Source organism: Tupaia chinensis, unplaced genomic scaffold (genome assembly GCF_000334495.1).
Source record: "Tupaia chinensis unplaced genomic scaffold, TupChi_1.0 Scaffold000360_1, whole genome shotgun sequence".
NCBI lineage: Eukaryota > Metazoa > Chordata > Mammalia > Scandentia > Tupaiidae > Tupaia > Tupaia belangeri.
Genome location: NW_006159856.1, coordinates 2,972,169 through 2,986,525, shown reverse-complemented (window position 1 = coordinate 2,986,525; position 14,357 = coordinate 2,972,169). Strand labels below are relative to the sequence as shown.

Genomic DNA, 14,357 nt, shown 5'->3' with positions numbered 1-14,357 from the left:
GATGCAAGCAAAAATGATGTGCGTAACTCACAGACTGTGCCTTCCATCATCTTTTTCCTCCTCCTGCTGAGTGAAATGGGAAAGTAAAGCTAGAACAGCTACCTTAAAGTTCAGGGTGGAAGCCACATGTGGAAGATAGCAGCAACACAGTAATAGGCACCTGGATTCCTGATGACGGTAGACCTTGCATTCCAGCCTTGGATGGCCTATTCAAATTTTTTTTTAAAGAATTATTTTATTTAACTTTATTTATTTATTTATTTATTTTTAATTTTTGACCAGAGAGGGACAGAGTAAGAGAAAGAGAGAGAGAACTAGGTCCAGAACACGAACCACAGTCGGCCATGTGGGAGTCCAGAGCCCTTACCATGCCACCTGCTGCCCCTGGCGTATTCAAACTTTCATGTAAGGAAGAACTATATATCATTTAAACTATTATTCTGTTGTTTGGCTAGTATAGCTTTAAAGCTCATATTACTTCTAAATGAGTGCATGTATTCTGCAGTATGAAAATACCATTTTTCTTTACTTTGTTGTTAATAAGTTGTTTTTTTTTTTTTTTTGAGAGAGATTTTTGCTATAGGGTGCATGTGCTTGCCAGAAAGACAGAGAGAGACAGAGAGACAGAAAGAGAGAAATCACCCTGCAGGGAGGATGGCCACACCACAGTCCCTTCTCCTCCATTCTCCTCTTGAGATCTTGGAACCGCATGCACACACACTCAGCATGAGTTTAAGCCACTGGATCCAGGACTCAAAACAGTGGTTGACTACATGGGAGTCCAGTGACATAGCCATTACACTAACTGCTGGTCCCCAATGTACCTTCTATTTTATACAACCCAATTTGATTTGCTAACCCTAAGCCCAGTTAGACCTGATGCACATTTACTTCTGTCATCTATAAGAAGATAGCAAAAATTAACTAATTTTTCAGTCAATTCTGATCTATAATTATTCACTCATACCAGATTTAAGTCACTCTCAGGTTTTAGTGGATGAGGGAGAGATTAACTGTTGCTTTGAAATCACAGGGCAAGAAACCTGCCTCTCAGGCATGATGTAATAGGCCAAGGGCCACCTGCCTCTGTCATGACCTTCTTGGTCCTGTGCTAACCTCATTCTCCGAATTGTACCCAAATGTCTGGCACTGGCCACTTTAAGGGACAGACATGGGCTTGATCTACCCCAAGATGATATAATTATAGGCCAAATTATAATCCCCCAAAATCCATATTTTGAGACACTAGGACCTCAGAATGTGACTGTATATGGAGAAAGGGTTTTCACAGGGGTGATTAACGTAAAGTGAGGTAATTAGGCTGGGCTTTAATCTAATATGACTAGCGCCCTTATAAAAAGAGACTAGGACACGGACAAACACAGAAAGAAGACCAAGTGAGGACAACAGGAAAGATTCTATAAGCCAAAGGAGAGAAGCCTCAAACAGGAACAACCCCTGACACCATGATTTTGGATTTCTATTCCCCAGGACTGTGAGATAATAAATGTCTGCTACTCAGCCACCAGATCTGTGCACTTTGTTAGATGCAAGACATTGCCCACACCATGGCCAAAGCATGCCACTCTCCCACTCCCTGCACTGGGCACCCCAGTGCAGGCTCACGAGCATTCAAACTGGTGTGCAACATGCTATTTCAAATTCCCTGACCCCACCAGCAGTTAGCGTAATTGCTATGTCGCTGGACTTCCACATAGTCGACCGCGGTTCGAGTCCCGGACCCGGTGGCTTAAACTCACGCCGGACACGTGTGCGTGCGTGCCCAAGATCCCGAGAGGAGAATGGAGGAGAAGGGACTGCGGTGTGGCCATCCCCCCTGGGGGGTGATTTCCTGCTTTCTGTCTCTCTGTCTCTCTCTGTCTGTCTAGCGAGCGCACGCGCCCTATAGCAAAAAAAAAAAAAACTCTCAAAAAAAAAAAAAATTCCCTGACCCCCACATGGTCCACAGGAATATCTTTTCATGCCACTCAGAATCATCCCTCTGCCCTGATCCCTCCTCCCAGGTACCATAGGGCAGTTCCCACCCATGTTCTAAATACACCAGTGAAAACAGGTTTCCTGCACTCTTGGGTCTCAAACATGAAGGCAAGTTCCACTGGGGCCACCATGGGACTCAAATAGAATGTGATGTCTCTCATATCCACACTGGTTCCTTCCAATTATCTTCTTGCTCGCCCCTCTAATCAGGTGTTTCAAGTAGGCGGGCTGATGGAGAAGAGGAAGGGCAACAATTAGGGTGTTGATTCTCACAGCACATATCTCCTTCTATTTCCTTTTCAACTCGGGATTCAACAGTTGGGTATCTCAACCTGACAACCTCCCCTTAGGACCAAAGGTGACCCTGTGTTCTCCCATCCAAAAGGTGAGTGAAGAGAAGAGAGAGGAAAGGCAGGCCAGCTAAAAGAACTCACTCAGATGACCAGTATGCCCCCAAATGCTGCTCCAGACACCTTGTGACAGAGCTGCTTCCTCCAGGGTTCAGTGTCACTTAGTTTGAAGAACTAGCCAGGTCAGGAATTCTCTCACTTTAAAGCAAAAAATTATAAGCAAACATCCTCAACACAACTGCTTAGCTTGTTTAAGACACTAGGTAGGGGAAATTACGCTATCACCTACATCATTACCTAATTACAAACATGATATCTGTACCTACTGCTATACCTATACCTGTATCTATCCATCCATCATTACATATATAAATGTATCTACATGTACACATCCCTATCTTACATCTTTTAATCTATACGATTAATTACAAAAGTAATCAGACTTCTTAGTTGATTTTATGCCAAAGTTTATAGCAAATAAAACTGAAATAAAAGTTAAACGGCCTTTCTGAATCAAGGAATCCTATCTTTTACCCTCAACCATGAATAAATCTCTTTTTAGAAAACTCCTCCCAAGAAAATCTCCCCCTCTTTTTAAATTCCTCCAGTTGCCAAAATTTCATTATTTTCATTTTTCCTCCTTGGTAGATTTTTTTTTAAATGACTGGTTTCAAATGTTTTGGCCAAGACATCGATTTCTTTTATGTACAAAGAACTCTTACTAATCAATAAGACAAAGACAATCAGATAGAAAAATAGGCAGTGTATATGAAACAGGAGTAGACAATAGAAGAAATATTTATGGTCAATTAACATATAAAAATTGTTCAATTTAAGCAATTAAATAAGGAAATAGCCATCTATTTCCTCTCAGATTTTTTATAGACTGTTCTCTCCTCATGCCAATACTCAGAGTTATATGGGTGGGAAGAAAACAGCATTCTCTTCTCTTCTTCAACCACCCAAGATGGCAAAAGGAAAGGTCAGTGGAAGAAGGTGGACCTGGCCCCACTGTCATGAAGAGGCAAGAGATCAAGAAAGTGGTAAATCCTGAGAAAAGGTCTAAGAATTTGGGCATTAGACAGGACATCCAGGCCAAAAGGGACCCCACCCTTATATATATCTGACTGCAGTGGTAAAGGGCTACCTTCTATAAGCAACTGAAAGTACCTCCCACAATTAACCAGTTCACCCAGGACTTGGGTCACTTGCTATTCAGCCACTGAAGATGGCCCACAGGACCGACCGGAGACAAGCAGGAGAAGCAGCAAACTGCTAAATGATGTGAGAAGAAAGCTACCAGCAAAGGTAGTATCCCCACTGTTTAAGTCCATTCTCTGTTGCTTAATAACTAAATACCTGAAACTGGGTACTTTATTAAGAAGAGAGGTTTATTTAGCCCATGGTTTTGGAGGTCCAAGGTCAAGGAGCTGCATCTGGAGAGAGTCTTATTACTGTTGCAATATGGTGGAGGGTATCACATGGTGACGGAGCAAGAGATGTATGTCTGTGTCTCCTTATGAACCCATGAGTACCCAATCATGGAGGCTCCAACCTGATCTTGTAATCTCTCCCCAAAAGGTCCCATCTCTTGACACTATAGTTGGATTAAGTTTTTACCCTTTTAATCTCATCACAACAAAATCTCAATATATGAATTGGGGGTTAGGGGGAGAAGACACATTGAAACCACAGCACCCACTAAGAAACCACCTGTCTTTCAAGCAATGGTTAATACTGTTACCACCTTGATGAACAAGAAGGCTCAACTGGTGGCAACTGCACATGACATGGAGCCCATTGAGCCGCTTGTCTTTCTAACTGCCAATGTCATAAACTGGAAGGTCCCTCTGTAATATTAAGGGGAAGACCAGGCTGGGACATCTAGTACACTGGAAGGCCTGCACCACTATCACCTTTATACAGGTTGATTTGGAAGACAAAGAAGCTCTAAGCTGGTGAAAACTATCAGGACCAATTACAATGCCCAATATGATAAGATCCATCATCCCTGGAGAGGCAACATCCTGGGGACAAAGTCTATGGTTGGCATTGCCAAGTTAGATAAGGCAAAGGCTAAGAATTTGCCACTGAACTGTGTTGGATGTACACTGTTGCATTTTCTGTACACAAAAATAATAAAAACTCTCCTTGGGGGAAAAAGAGGGGGCATGGGGATTTTCTCATACAAGCACTACTGATAGAAATGAAAACTAAAAAAAATCTTTGATGGGCAATTTGGTAAAATTTAAAATGCATATATGCTTTTAAAAACAGTAATTCTACATCAAGGAAATTACCTAAAAGATAAACTCACATAAACACAAAGATATAAACTTAAGGATTTTTTACTATAACACAATTATAATGAAATCTAGAAAAACAGTAAGGTACTACTCATCAATTGAAGATTGATTAAATAAAAGATGGCACAGGCATAAAATGTAATATTATATGACCACTATAATGAATCAGCAAAGCTGTATGGATTGATATATAACTATGTATTTAAGAAATCATTTTAGGAAAAAAGTAATCACAACAGATTATAATATGCATGTTCGATAAAAGAAAGGAAAGGAACATATGAGTTTGGACTGGGAACCAGCAGTTAGCGTAATGGCTATGTCGCTGAACTCCCACGTAGGCAACCGCAGTTCGCGTCCGGGACCCGGTGGCTTAAAACTCACGCCGGGCACATGTGCATGCGTGCCCAAGATCCCGAGAGGAGAATGGAGGAGAAGGGATTGTGGCATGGCCATCCCCCCTGGGGGGTGATTTCTCATTTTCTGTCTGTCTCTATCTGGCGAGTGCACGCGCCCTACGGCAAAAACCTCTCAAAAAAAAAAAAAAGATTTACTTAGGTTGATACAAATAACAATGGTTCCTTTGGATTTAACTCTTCGGTATATTCCATAATTTACTCTCCCATTCTCCTATTAATGGGTCTTATTCCCAATAAGAAGCAGTATGGAAATTACTCACTCCTGACAATCTATCTTTACACAAGCCAGAGAGAGGTTCCCTGGGGCAGCAGTTTCTCCAACGTGTGGTCTCAGTAATCCTGTATACTCCTGAATACTCTTCAAAATTATCAGGGGCCTAAGTAGCTTTTCTCTTTGTGGGTTTCATCTATCAATATTTTCCATATTATAAATTTTTGTTTCATTTATTTATTCTATGAACAAGAGAGAAAGAGAAAGAGTAAACCCAACAGGCTCTTTTTTTTTTCCTGCTATAGGGCATGTGCGCTTGCCAGATAGACAGAGAGAGACACAGAGACAGAAAGCGAGAAATCACCCCCCAGGGGGGATGGTCACGCCACAATCCCTTCTTCTCCATTCTCCTCTCGGGATCTTGGGCACGCACACACACACACCCGGCGTGAGTTTAAGCCACCGGGTCCAGGACTTGAACCGCAGTTGACTACATGGGAGTCCAGCGACATAGCCATTATGCTAACTGCTAGTTCCCAACAGGCTCTTGAAGCCACAATCCACACCAGCCTTCAGTGAGCCTCAGATCATGGGCACAGCACACTCAGGGAGATCTCCAGACTTGGAATGGGAATCTTTCCATGTGGGATTGCCTCACAGAGCATCACATTTTAACACTGGGCCACTAACCAGCTCGGTATTAGAAATTAAGCTGAGAAATGTAAAATGATGTATTCATTTATTTCAAAATAATAATAAACTATCTACATGTTGTCACAAATAAAAAACAAATTTTTGAGTTTTCCAAAATCCATTATACAGAAAAGTTTATGAGGGGCCAGCAGGTGACATGGTGGTCAAGGGCGCTGGACTTCCATATAGCCAACAGTGGTTCAAGTCTTGGACCTGGCAGCTTGCTTTCTCACTTTCCCTTTCTTTCTCTGTCCTGCTCTGGTCAAATTAAAACAAGTAAATAAATAAATAAAGTTAAATAAAATAATTCTTTAAAAAAAAGAATTTAGATTTCGCTGTTTAACCAGATATTTTAATCTCAGAATATGAGTTTTTAAAGGCATGGAATTACATACACTTACCTCAAATTAAACGTAATTTAATCATTTTAATGATGTAGACAGCATTTCAACATCTTGGATTCTCTTTTTCACATCAATCCAATTTTTAAGTCACAGACTTTGAAATTTATCTCCATTAGTACCAACTTCTACTGGTATAGACATTAAGCAAAAAGTAAAAGCAAAGTAAACAAAATGGAAGCTCATCTGTTTATAAACATTATTTAATTCACTTCAAGAATCTCAAACGCTGGCTAAGGCTAAGAGTACTCAGCTTCCAATTTTTTTATTCCTCTTCAAAGGAGAAAAGTTAGAGGGTAAATCAATTTAAAAACATTATCTGGGGACCGGCAGATAGAGTAATGGTTATGTCACTGGACTCCCACAGTCAACTGCAGTTCAAGTCCTGGACCCAGAAGCTTAAAATTCACACCAGGCGTATGTGAGTGTGTGCCCAAGATCTCAAGAGGAGAATGCAGGAGAAGGGACTGTGGCGTGGCCATCCCCCTTGGGGGCTGATTTCTCGTTTTCTGTCTCTCTGTCCCTCTCTGTCTCTCTGGTAAGCACACATGCCCTATAGCAAAAAACCTCTCCCTAAAAAACATTGTCTGGTTTGGTTTAATGTTTGGATATTACTAGGATGAGGACAAAAGGCTGAGAGCAACAAGGGGCTGATACTCATTTCTGAACCCCTCCCCCTGGGCCAGCATAATAAAGACTGAGGCAGAGAGGTATTCACCCTGACCAGGGAAGAGTAGAAAAAACAAAACTTTCCTTTGACTTCTTCTCTAGGCTTCCATTGAAGCAAATCCTTTCAGAGTCAAGATTTGAGTTGAGCTTGAGGGATATAACAGGATCAAAGAGGAAACAAGGAAAGCACTGGTAAAGGAAAGTAATGAAGAGATGAATCCAGTGACAGTTTGGACACAGAATGGATAGGCCTTAGAGACCAACTGGTGACTAAACGCAGTAATGTGTTTCTTCTAATAGTCGGCTCTCTTTTTCGCATACAGAATTAAGAGAGGCAGGTGCCGGTAATTTAGAAGGGAACGCTTACTGTAAGTATCCCATGGCAGCAATCACAAGCATGTTAAGTGAAAGCTAAAGAATTTCCTAGGGCTCAGGCAGTGTGCTCAAGGAAACAACACTCTTGGTGGGCGGCCCTGCCCAAGCCTGACATGTAGACTGCACTGGGCAAGGTGTGCTCACAAACTCCTGAGCTGAGTATACACGGTTGTCCAGGCTGGAACTGCCCCACAGTCACAGGAAACTACCCTTCAGGGTGCAGGAAGCCATAGCTGGCTTAAAAGAAAAAGTGAGAATGAGATGACCTAGGAGGTTTTGAAAAGCTCCAACATATTCCTAGGAATCTAGGAGGCCACCGCAGAGCTGTGCATATACTTAGGAAAAAGGTGAGAAGGCCCAAACTTCTCGCCTCTGGCTGTGCTTGAGAAGAAGTGAAGGCTAAGATTGAATTGTCAACTGCCAGCTGAGTGCTGACGGCCCATCCCCAACACTCAAACAGAGCCCCTTGGCTAAGGCTGGGCGAGAGACTGACTGATTGTTCCAAGCATCCTAAGAATTCTCTGTCCCATCACTAGCTGGTCACTAAGCTAACCAGAGATCTCATGGTCACATAACAATATACTTTACAGAAGCAATTCAGAGAAGTTACTAAACAAACTACCATTAAGACTGTGCTGAGGCAAAAGGGTATCCTCACCAAAGCCTTTTGGAATCCTACCTGCACTGTTCTATTGTTGTATGGAAGACCTAACATGTGCAGAAGGTGCCTTAGGATGCTAGGGAGATATACAGCGGTGTCATGGCAGTCATCAAGGACTACCTCCTAGCACAAGACCCACCCTTCCTTGCCCAGCTTCAGTCCTAAAGTGGGCTTGCTGGGCCTTGCTGACCACATTGCTTCCTCGCTTGCCACCTTGATGTTGGGCTCTGCCAAAATAGAGGGGACTAGACAGAGAAACCCTGGCTGTTTCTTGGCAGGTGCTATTTTCAAAGTAGTGGTGGGTGGATTCGTGTGTGACAATCCTGACATCATTTTTCTTGGTTAAGTCACCAGAGTTCAGCAGCTACTGCCCTCCAATGAGTTTCTTCACTGTCTCAGTGGCAATGGAACTCACAGTCCATAATTACAGGAGCAGCCACATCAACCTTGGCTCACAGGGCTCTCTCCTCTGAATGTCTAAGTCTCTTGTCCACTTTTCCAAACGTGGCCCCTTTCCACACTTCCTACCTTAGTGTTGTCTGTTATCTCTTTTAGCAGCTAACCATCCTAGGTAACAATTCTTTTTTTCTTTTTTCTTTTCTTTTCTTTTGGAGAGGTTTTTGCTATAGGGCACGTGCACTCGCCAGAAAGGCAGAGAGAGACAGAGAGAAAGAAAGAAAGAAATGACCACCCCCACCCCCCCCCCAGGGGGATGGCCACACCACAATCCCTTCTCCTCCATTCTCCTCTTGGGATCTTGGGCACACGCCCACACGCACCCAGAGTGAGATTAAGCCACCAGATCTGGGACTCGAACCACAGTCGACTACATGGGAGTCCAGTGACGTAGGCATTACACCAACTGATGGTCCCAACAATTCTTTTTTTTAAAAGATCTCACATATTTATTACTGAACCAACCTACCAATGCAGAACTTAGAAACAAAGTGAAGCATCATTTTTTTTCCAATAGACAAGTGTCCAGTCAGTGGTGACCATTTTCAACTTGATGTGGCAAGACCATAGTGACCTTGGTACAGCATAAATATGTGGCCCATATCCTGTCCAGTTCCTCATAGACCCAGCTTGGTTCTTCTCCACTGTCTCCTCTTAGAGTTGTATCTGATTTTATTACCAGTTTTCATTCTAATCCACTGGGGAACAGGATGGTTTTGCTTCTGTTTTTTGTCCAGAAACCACTTGATTCTGAAAGTCTTGTGAGAAGACATGGTGAAGAGCCAAGTAGACCACATACACAAGGATGGAAGAGAAAGGAAGAGTTCTAACAATTCTCTATACTAAGCATTCCCTGTTCAAATTGCTGTGTTATTTTCTGTCTCCTAGCCAGATTTGAGGTTACTATGTTGCAATTGACATAGTTGATATGTCAGAGAAGCATCCTGTTAAGAGAAGGATGTCTCTGGAGGCAAATATCTGGGTGGGCCACTGATTCGATATGATTTGAAGTTGTCATCTTGTTAGTTAGCTGGGGGCCACCACGTCAGGATGAGAATGCCCTGAAAATGCCAGCCAGACTGCTAGAATTACTGACAGCAGTCAATGAGGAAGGACACTTTCAGAAGAAAAAGAAAGTCATGTAGTTGCAGCAGCTGTAGGTTGGTCCTGTTTTGCAATACCTCTGAGTGGCCATAGAGTAGGAGATAGCCACTAAAAAACCTAAAAACCAAGTATAGAAATCGAAGAAGTTGAGACCAGAAAGATACATTCAGTTACTCAGGCCAAAAGCAAGGACAGGCTGAATCACTGGCTGAAGCAAACTAGGGATGAGCCGCATAACTTAGCATGCCACTTGGCAAAAGTGAAAGAGAAACAGCTGTTGATGGTGTGTATCTGCACTATGATAGCCCAATCTGATTGGGATCCACAAAAGTGAGATCCCACCAAGGAATCCTACTCCTTGGAAGAAGAAGTAGAGGTGATAGAGGAAGTAAAAGCCCCCCAAAGATGAGGGCTTTCCCAGTAATAATTCAGAATATAAAGATACAAAAGGAATAGCCAGTCACAGACCCAGAGTGAGACAGGAGCAGGATGGGAGCACTCACATCTGCCCACAGTGCTACCCGCCATTCACCCCAATGCCCCGTGCTGTGCTCAGGCTCCTCCTGCTCCTCCTACTGCTGCTCCTGTTGTTGTTGCCACTGCTGCCATGCCAGAGGCCACCAGGAAGCCAACACCTTGCAGTCAGTGTTGAGGTTTGGTAAATGCTGGAATTGAATGCACCCTAATAGATGGTAACCCAAGTAAATGTAAAGGGCCTGTAACTGCCACAAATGGGATGCTGATAAATCAATCAAGGTTCATACGATGATACTAACCTTGTGCATCAGTCTCCTGCCTCCTAGAACCTATTCTGTACCCATATCTTCTATCAAAGAGTACATACTAGGAATTAATATGTTGCAAAGGTTATGGTTAAAAATTCGAGTTAGCAAATTTTGCCCAAGTGAGGGTAATTAAAGCAATGATAAGAGGGCACTATCCATGGTCCTGCCAGCACTATGGTGGGTAGAGGCTACCAAACAATACCACTCACCTGGTGGGAAAGTTATACCCCCACTTCATGCTGCGTACCCAATACTACTAATAACTTGGACCAATTAGGGACACAAATGGGCACATACCATCTTGTAGTAGATTTGACTAATGTATTCTTTGCTATTGATATTCATGCAGATTGTCAAGACCAGCTCACATCACCTGAGGAGGAAGACAAGAGACATTCACAGTGCTACCTATGGGATATTTACATAGACCTGTGTTGGGTCATGATATGGTCACTCGAGATCTGGAAAGCTGAAAGCAACCTGCATAGGTGTCTCTATTTCATTCTACAGATGACATAAATTATATATAGATGATAACCTGATTCTCTTACAGACTTAGAACAAGCAACCCCCTGCTGACTGAACATTTTACAGGGAAAGTATAGGTGGTAAATCAAAACAAACTGCAAGGAACTGGCTTATCTGTCAAATTCTTGGGAGTTATCTGGTCTGGTAAGATGAAGTAATGCTTTGGCTATTATTGTTAAGATCCAGGCTTTTCCCAGCCCAACACTGAACAAATGCAAAACTTTTGGGGCTTGTTGGAATATTGGAGGACATTTATTCCACATCTAGTACAGAAAGTATGGCCCCTACATAGAGTAATTAAATTTTAAAAATCCCAATGAGACTAGACAGAGGAGTGCAAACAGGCATTCAATGCCACCAAAAGTGCTGTGGGAGCCACCTAGGCATTGGGTATTCTAAATCAATCCATCTCATGCCAGATGGATGTAAATATTACCCAGGAGGGATGTGCTTTGGTGCTTTAGAACTGAACGCAGAAAGTTTGACTTCCTATTAGCTTTTGGTCTCAGATCTGGAAAAGTACTAAAGTCCACTATAGCCCCATTAAGCATCAGGCCTTCCCTAGCAAATGAGCTATACAATGTTCAACCAAAGAGGACTGTCACAGCTTCTTGCAGCATATAGCATCACTGAAGTTACTAAAAGCAACACACTTTACTGGACATCAGGTACAACAATGAGCTGAATTAATGCATAACCATCAATTTCACCTACACTACAACCCAATGGGTGCCAATCTAATAGAAAAATACAGCAGCATGGTAAAGGATGCTTTAAAGACAAATCAGAATTCATAGCAGGGGTGGATGACCTGATTGCATGAAGCAATCTGCACCCTCAGTGAGACCCCAAGTAGGCCATCCAACACTCCTAGACATGCTGACACCACCATGGGCAATGGCCTTGAGAATGCAAATCTGAATGGTAGAATCACCACTGCAACTAAGATGCATAAGTGAGAATAACCTGTTGCTGCCCACCCCACAAGACATAGTATTCAGAGAGAATACTCTCCATTGGCCCTGGGAAGTTCAGTTTGAACTCTGGTGCTCTCTCTGCTTGATTTATGGGGATAAATCTTAATTTAGACATTCATCCTATAGTTATAGAAAAACTGACAAACACTATCAGGTATAATAACCCCAGATCTCAAATACTTAAAAAGGAGACTACTGATATTTTTATGTGACCTTTGATGTGATGAATAAGATGGCTCCCAGGTCCAATGAGGCATGGTATCCAAGACCAAAGAGGCTTCCATAGACTGTCACATTGGTATCCTAAGACAGGAATGTTTCTTGCATTTTACCTGATAAACACAACTTGCCTTTGTTTGTTTGAAGTGTGACTCATGTATCCACCCAAGGGGACTTGAGGAAGATCAATGTTATGCAAAGATTCTTAGGGTGGAAAAAGTCAATGTAGGAGTGGAGTATGGGATATCATCTGGACATACACTCTTCCTACCTCAACATTCAGCTTCCATCTGCGCTTTCCCTCAGGGACCAGTCTCCACCATAGCTGTTCTCTGAAGAATGTGCATGCTTCCAGTAGTAAGGTACAAAATGTAAGCTGCTGAGCTAAAGTGAACATAACTAAGCTGATTATAAAACTCTGTAAGGCAGGACCAGCAGTTAACGTAATGGATATGTTGCTGGACTCCCACATAGTCGACTATGGTTTGAGTCCTGGACCCGGTGGCTTAAACTCACGCCAGGCGTGTGCGCATGCGTGCCCAAGATCCCAAGAGGAGATTGGAGGAGAAAGGACTGTGGCCTAGCCATCCCCCCTGGGGGGGGGTGATTTCTTGCTTTCTTTCTCTCTGTTTCTCTCTCTGTGTGTGACGAGCGCACATGCCCTATAACAAAAACCTCTCCAAAAAAATAAAAATAAAAAAGTCCCTGGCCCGGTGACTTGAAAAAAATACAATTAAAAAATAATAATAAAAATAAAAATAACTCTGTAAGAGTCCGAGGAGACATGTATGGATGAACATATCTGTGCCTTAAGCTAATTAGAAGAGTTTGGCAGGAGGATCTCAAGATGGAGAGACCTTCTCTGTCTTCTCTTTCACATATACCCCAATAATACCCACACACATTTAAATACATCAAAATGGTATCCACAGTCACCTATAAGAGGTAAAAACTAAAGATCTGTCCTTTCTTCCATTTTAAATTTCCTCTAATATTACTTCATAACAACAAAAAAAAAAATACTATAAGCTGGGAAGGGAAATCCTGAGTAAAAATACTCATCAAACACTACAGCGCCAGCCTCAAGGCTTCTCCTCTGTCCCTGACCCTATCCTAACTACTGGGTGACCTTTGGAGGGGTTCTCAGAATATTTTCAGCTACTGAGAACAAAAATGTGAACAAACACAGAAAAGGTACCTTTAAATTATAAAAATCCTCTGAGAAAAGTTTCTAGGAAATAAATAAAACTAAATGCTGCCCCTCCTGTTGCCAGTCACAAGGCACCTGCCCTTACTCCAAACAAAGCATCTCCCAATTTCACAACCATCTTCTGCTGAATGAAGTCCTTCAATGAGGGCTCTCTGGTGTTCTTTCTCTTCTGTTCTCATGCTTCACACTTAGTTCCTACAGGAGGCAAAGACCCAAAGGGCCACTGATGGATCTAGGCTCTCCCAGGTGGAGCTTTTCAAAGTGCAGTAACCAGTAGGCAACATTCAAGGAGCCTGAGCCACTAGGCCTACTGCTAAGTTCAGTAAGCATTTTTTCATAGCAGGGTTTTCACTATGATGAAACACAGGAATTTACATTGTGGGCAAGCTTCTACCTTGAAGGGAACCAGCTCTCTGTATATCAAGAACTTTTTTGATCTCAAAAAAGGCATGTTGTCTCAGACACTGGGATGACGACACTGGGGTCAGAAAAAAAAAATAGGCTTCATAGGAGCTGCAGAGAGACAGAGGGAGACCTTAACAGACTGTGAGAGGTCAACTTCCCTCTTATCACCACCTGCTCTGCCCAGACATCCTGCCCAAGATTAGCCAAGAAAATCGTCAGAGCCAGAGCTAGCACCAAAGACAAGAGTAGGGTGGGACAAGAGCTCCTGGGCAAGGCAGACTCTGCAGCACAGAAGCAAGGGAGATACCTGTGACAGCTGACAGAGACACAGGCCAGCTAGAGAAAGCCAGGGGTGTGGGTTTGTCAATCAGCAAGACATTTCATCAGGAATGGGCTGTTATAAAATCAAGTGTACTCAGATTGAACTACTACTATAATAGGCTTACCTTTTTGTCTTCTTTAGTCTTTCTAACATTTCGATGGGGACTGAAAATGTTCTGTACTCCAAAAGCCTTCCTGGACCAGTCCCATTTTTGGCCACTCAGTGGGGGCTGTGCAAAGCTGCCCTCAACCCTGTAGCGGTCAGCAGG

The 14,357-nt window shown here is 42.7% G+C and overlaps 1 protein-coding gene across 1 annotated transcript in view; it reads right to left on the bottom strand.

Annotated features, from left to right (window-relative positions):
- Positions 1 to 14,357, bottom strand: part of RGS12 (regulator of G protein signaling 12) — a gene marked incomplete in the record, with an annotated part of 188,317 nt that overhangs the window by 143,468 nt on the left and 30,492 nt on the right. Inside the window, 1 exon segment of the mRNA XM_027773595.1 lies at positions 14,214 to 14,357. Within this exon segment, the coding sequence (XP_027629396.1) occupies positions 14,214 to 14,357 (144 nt within the window).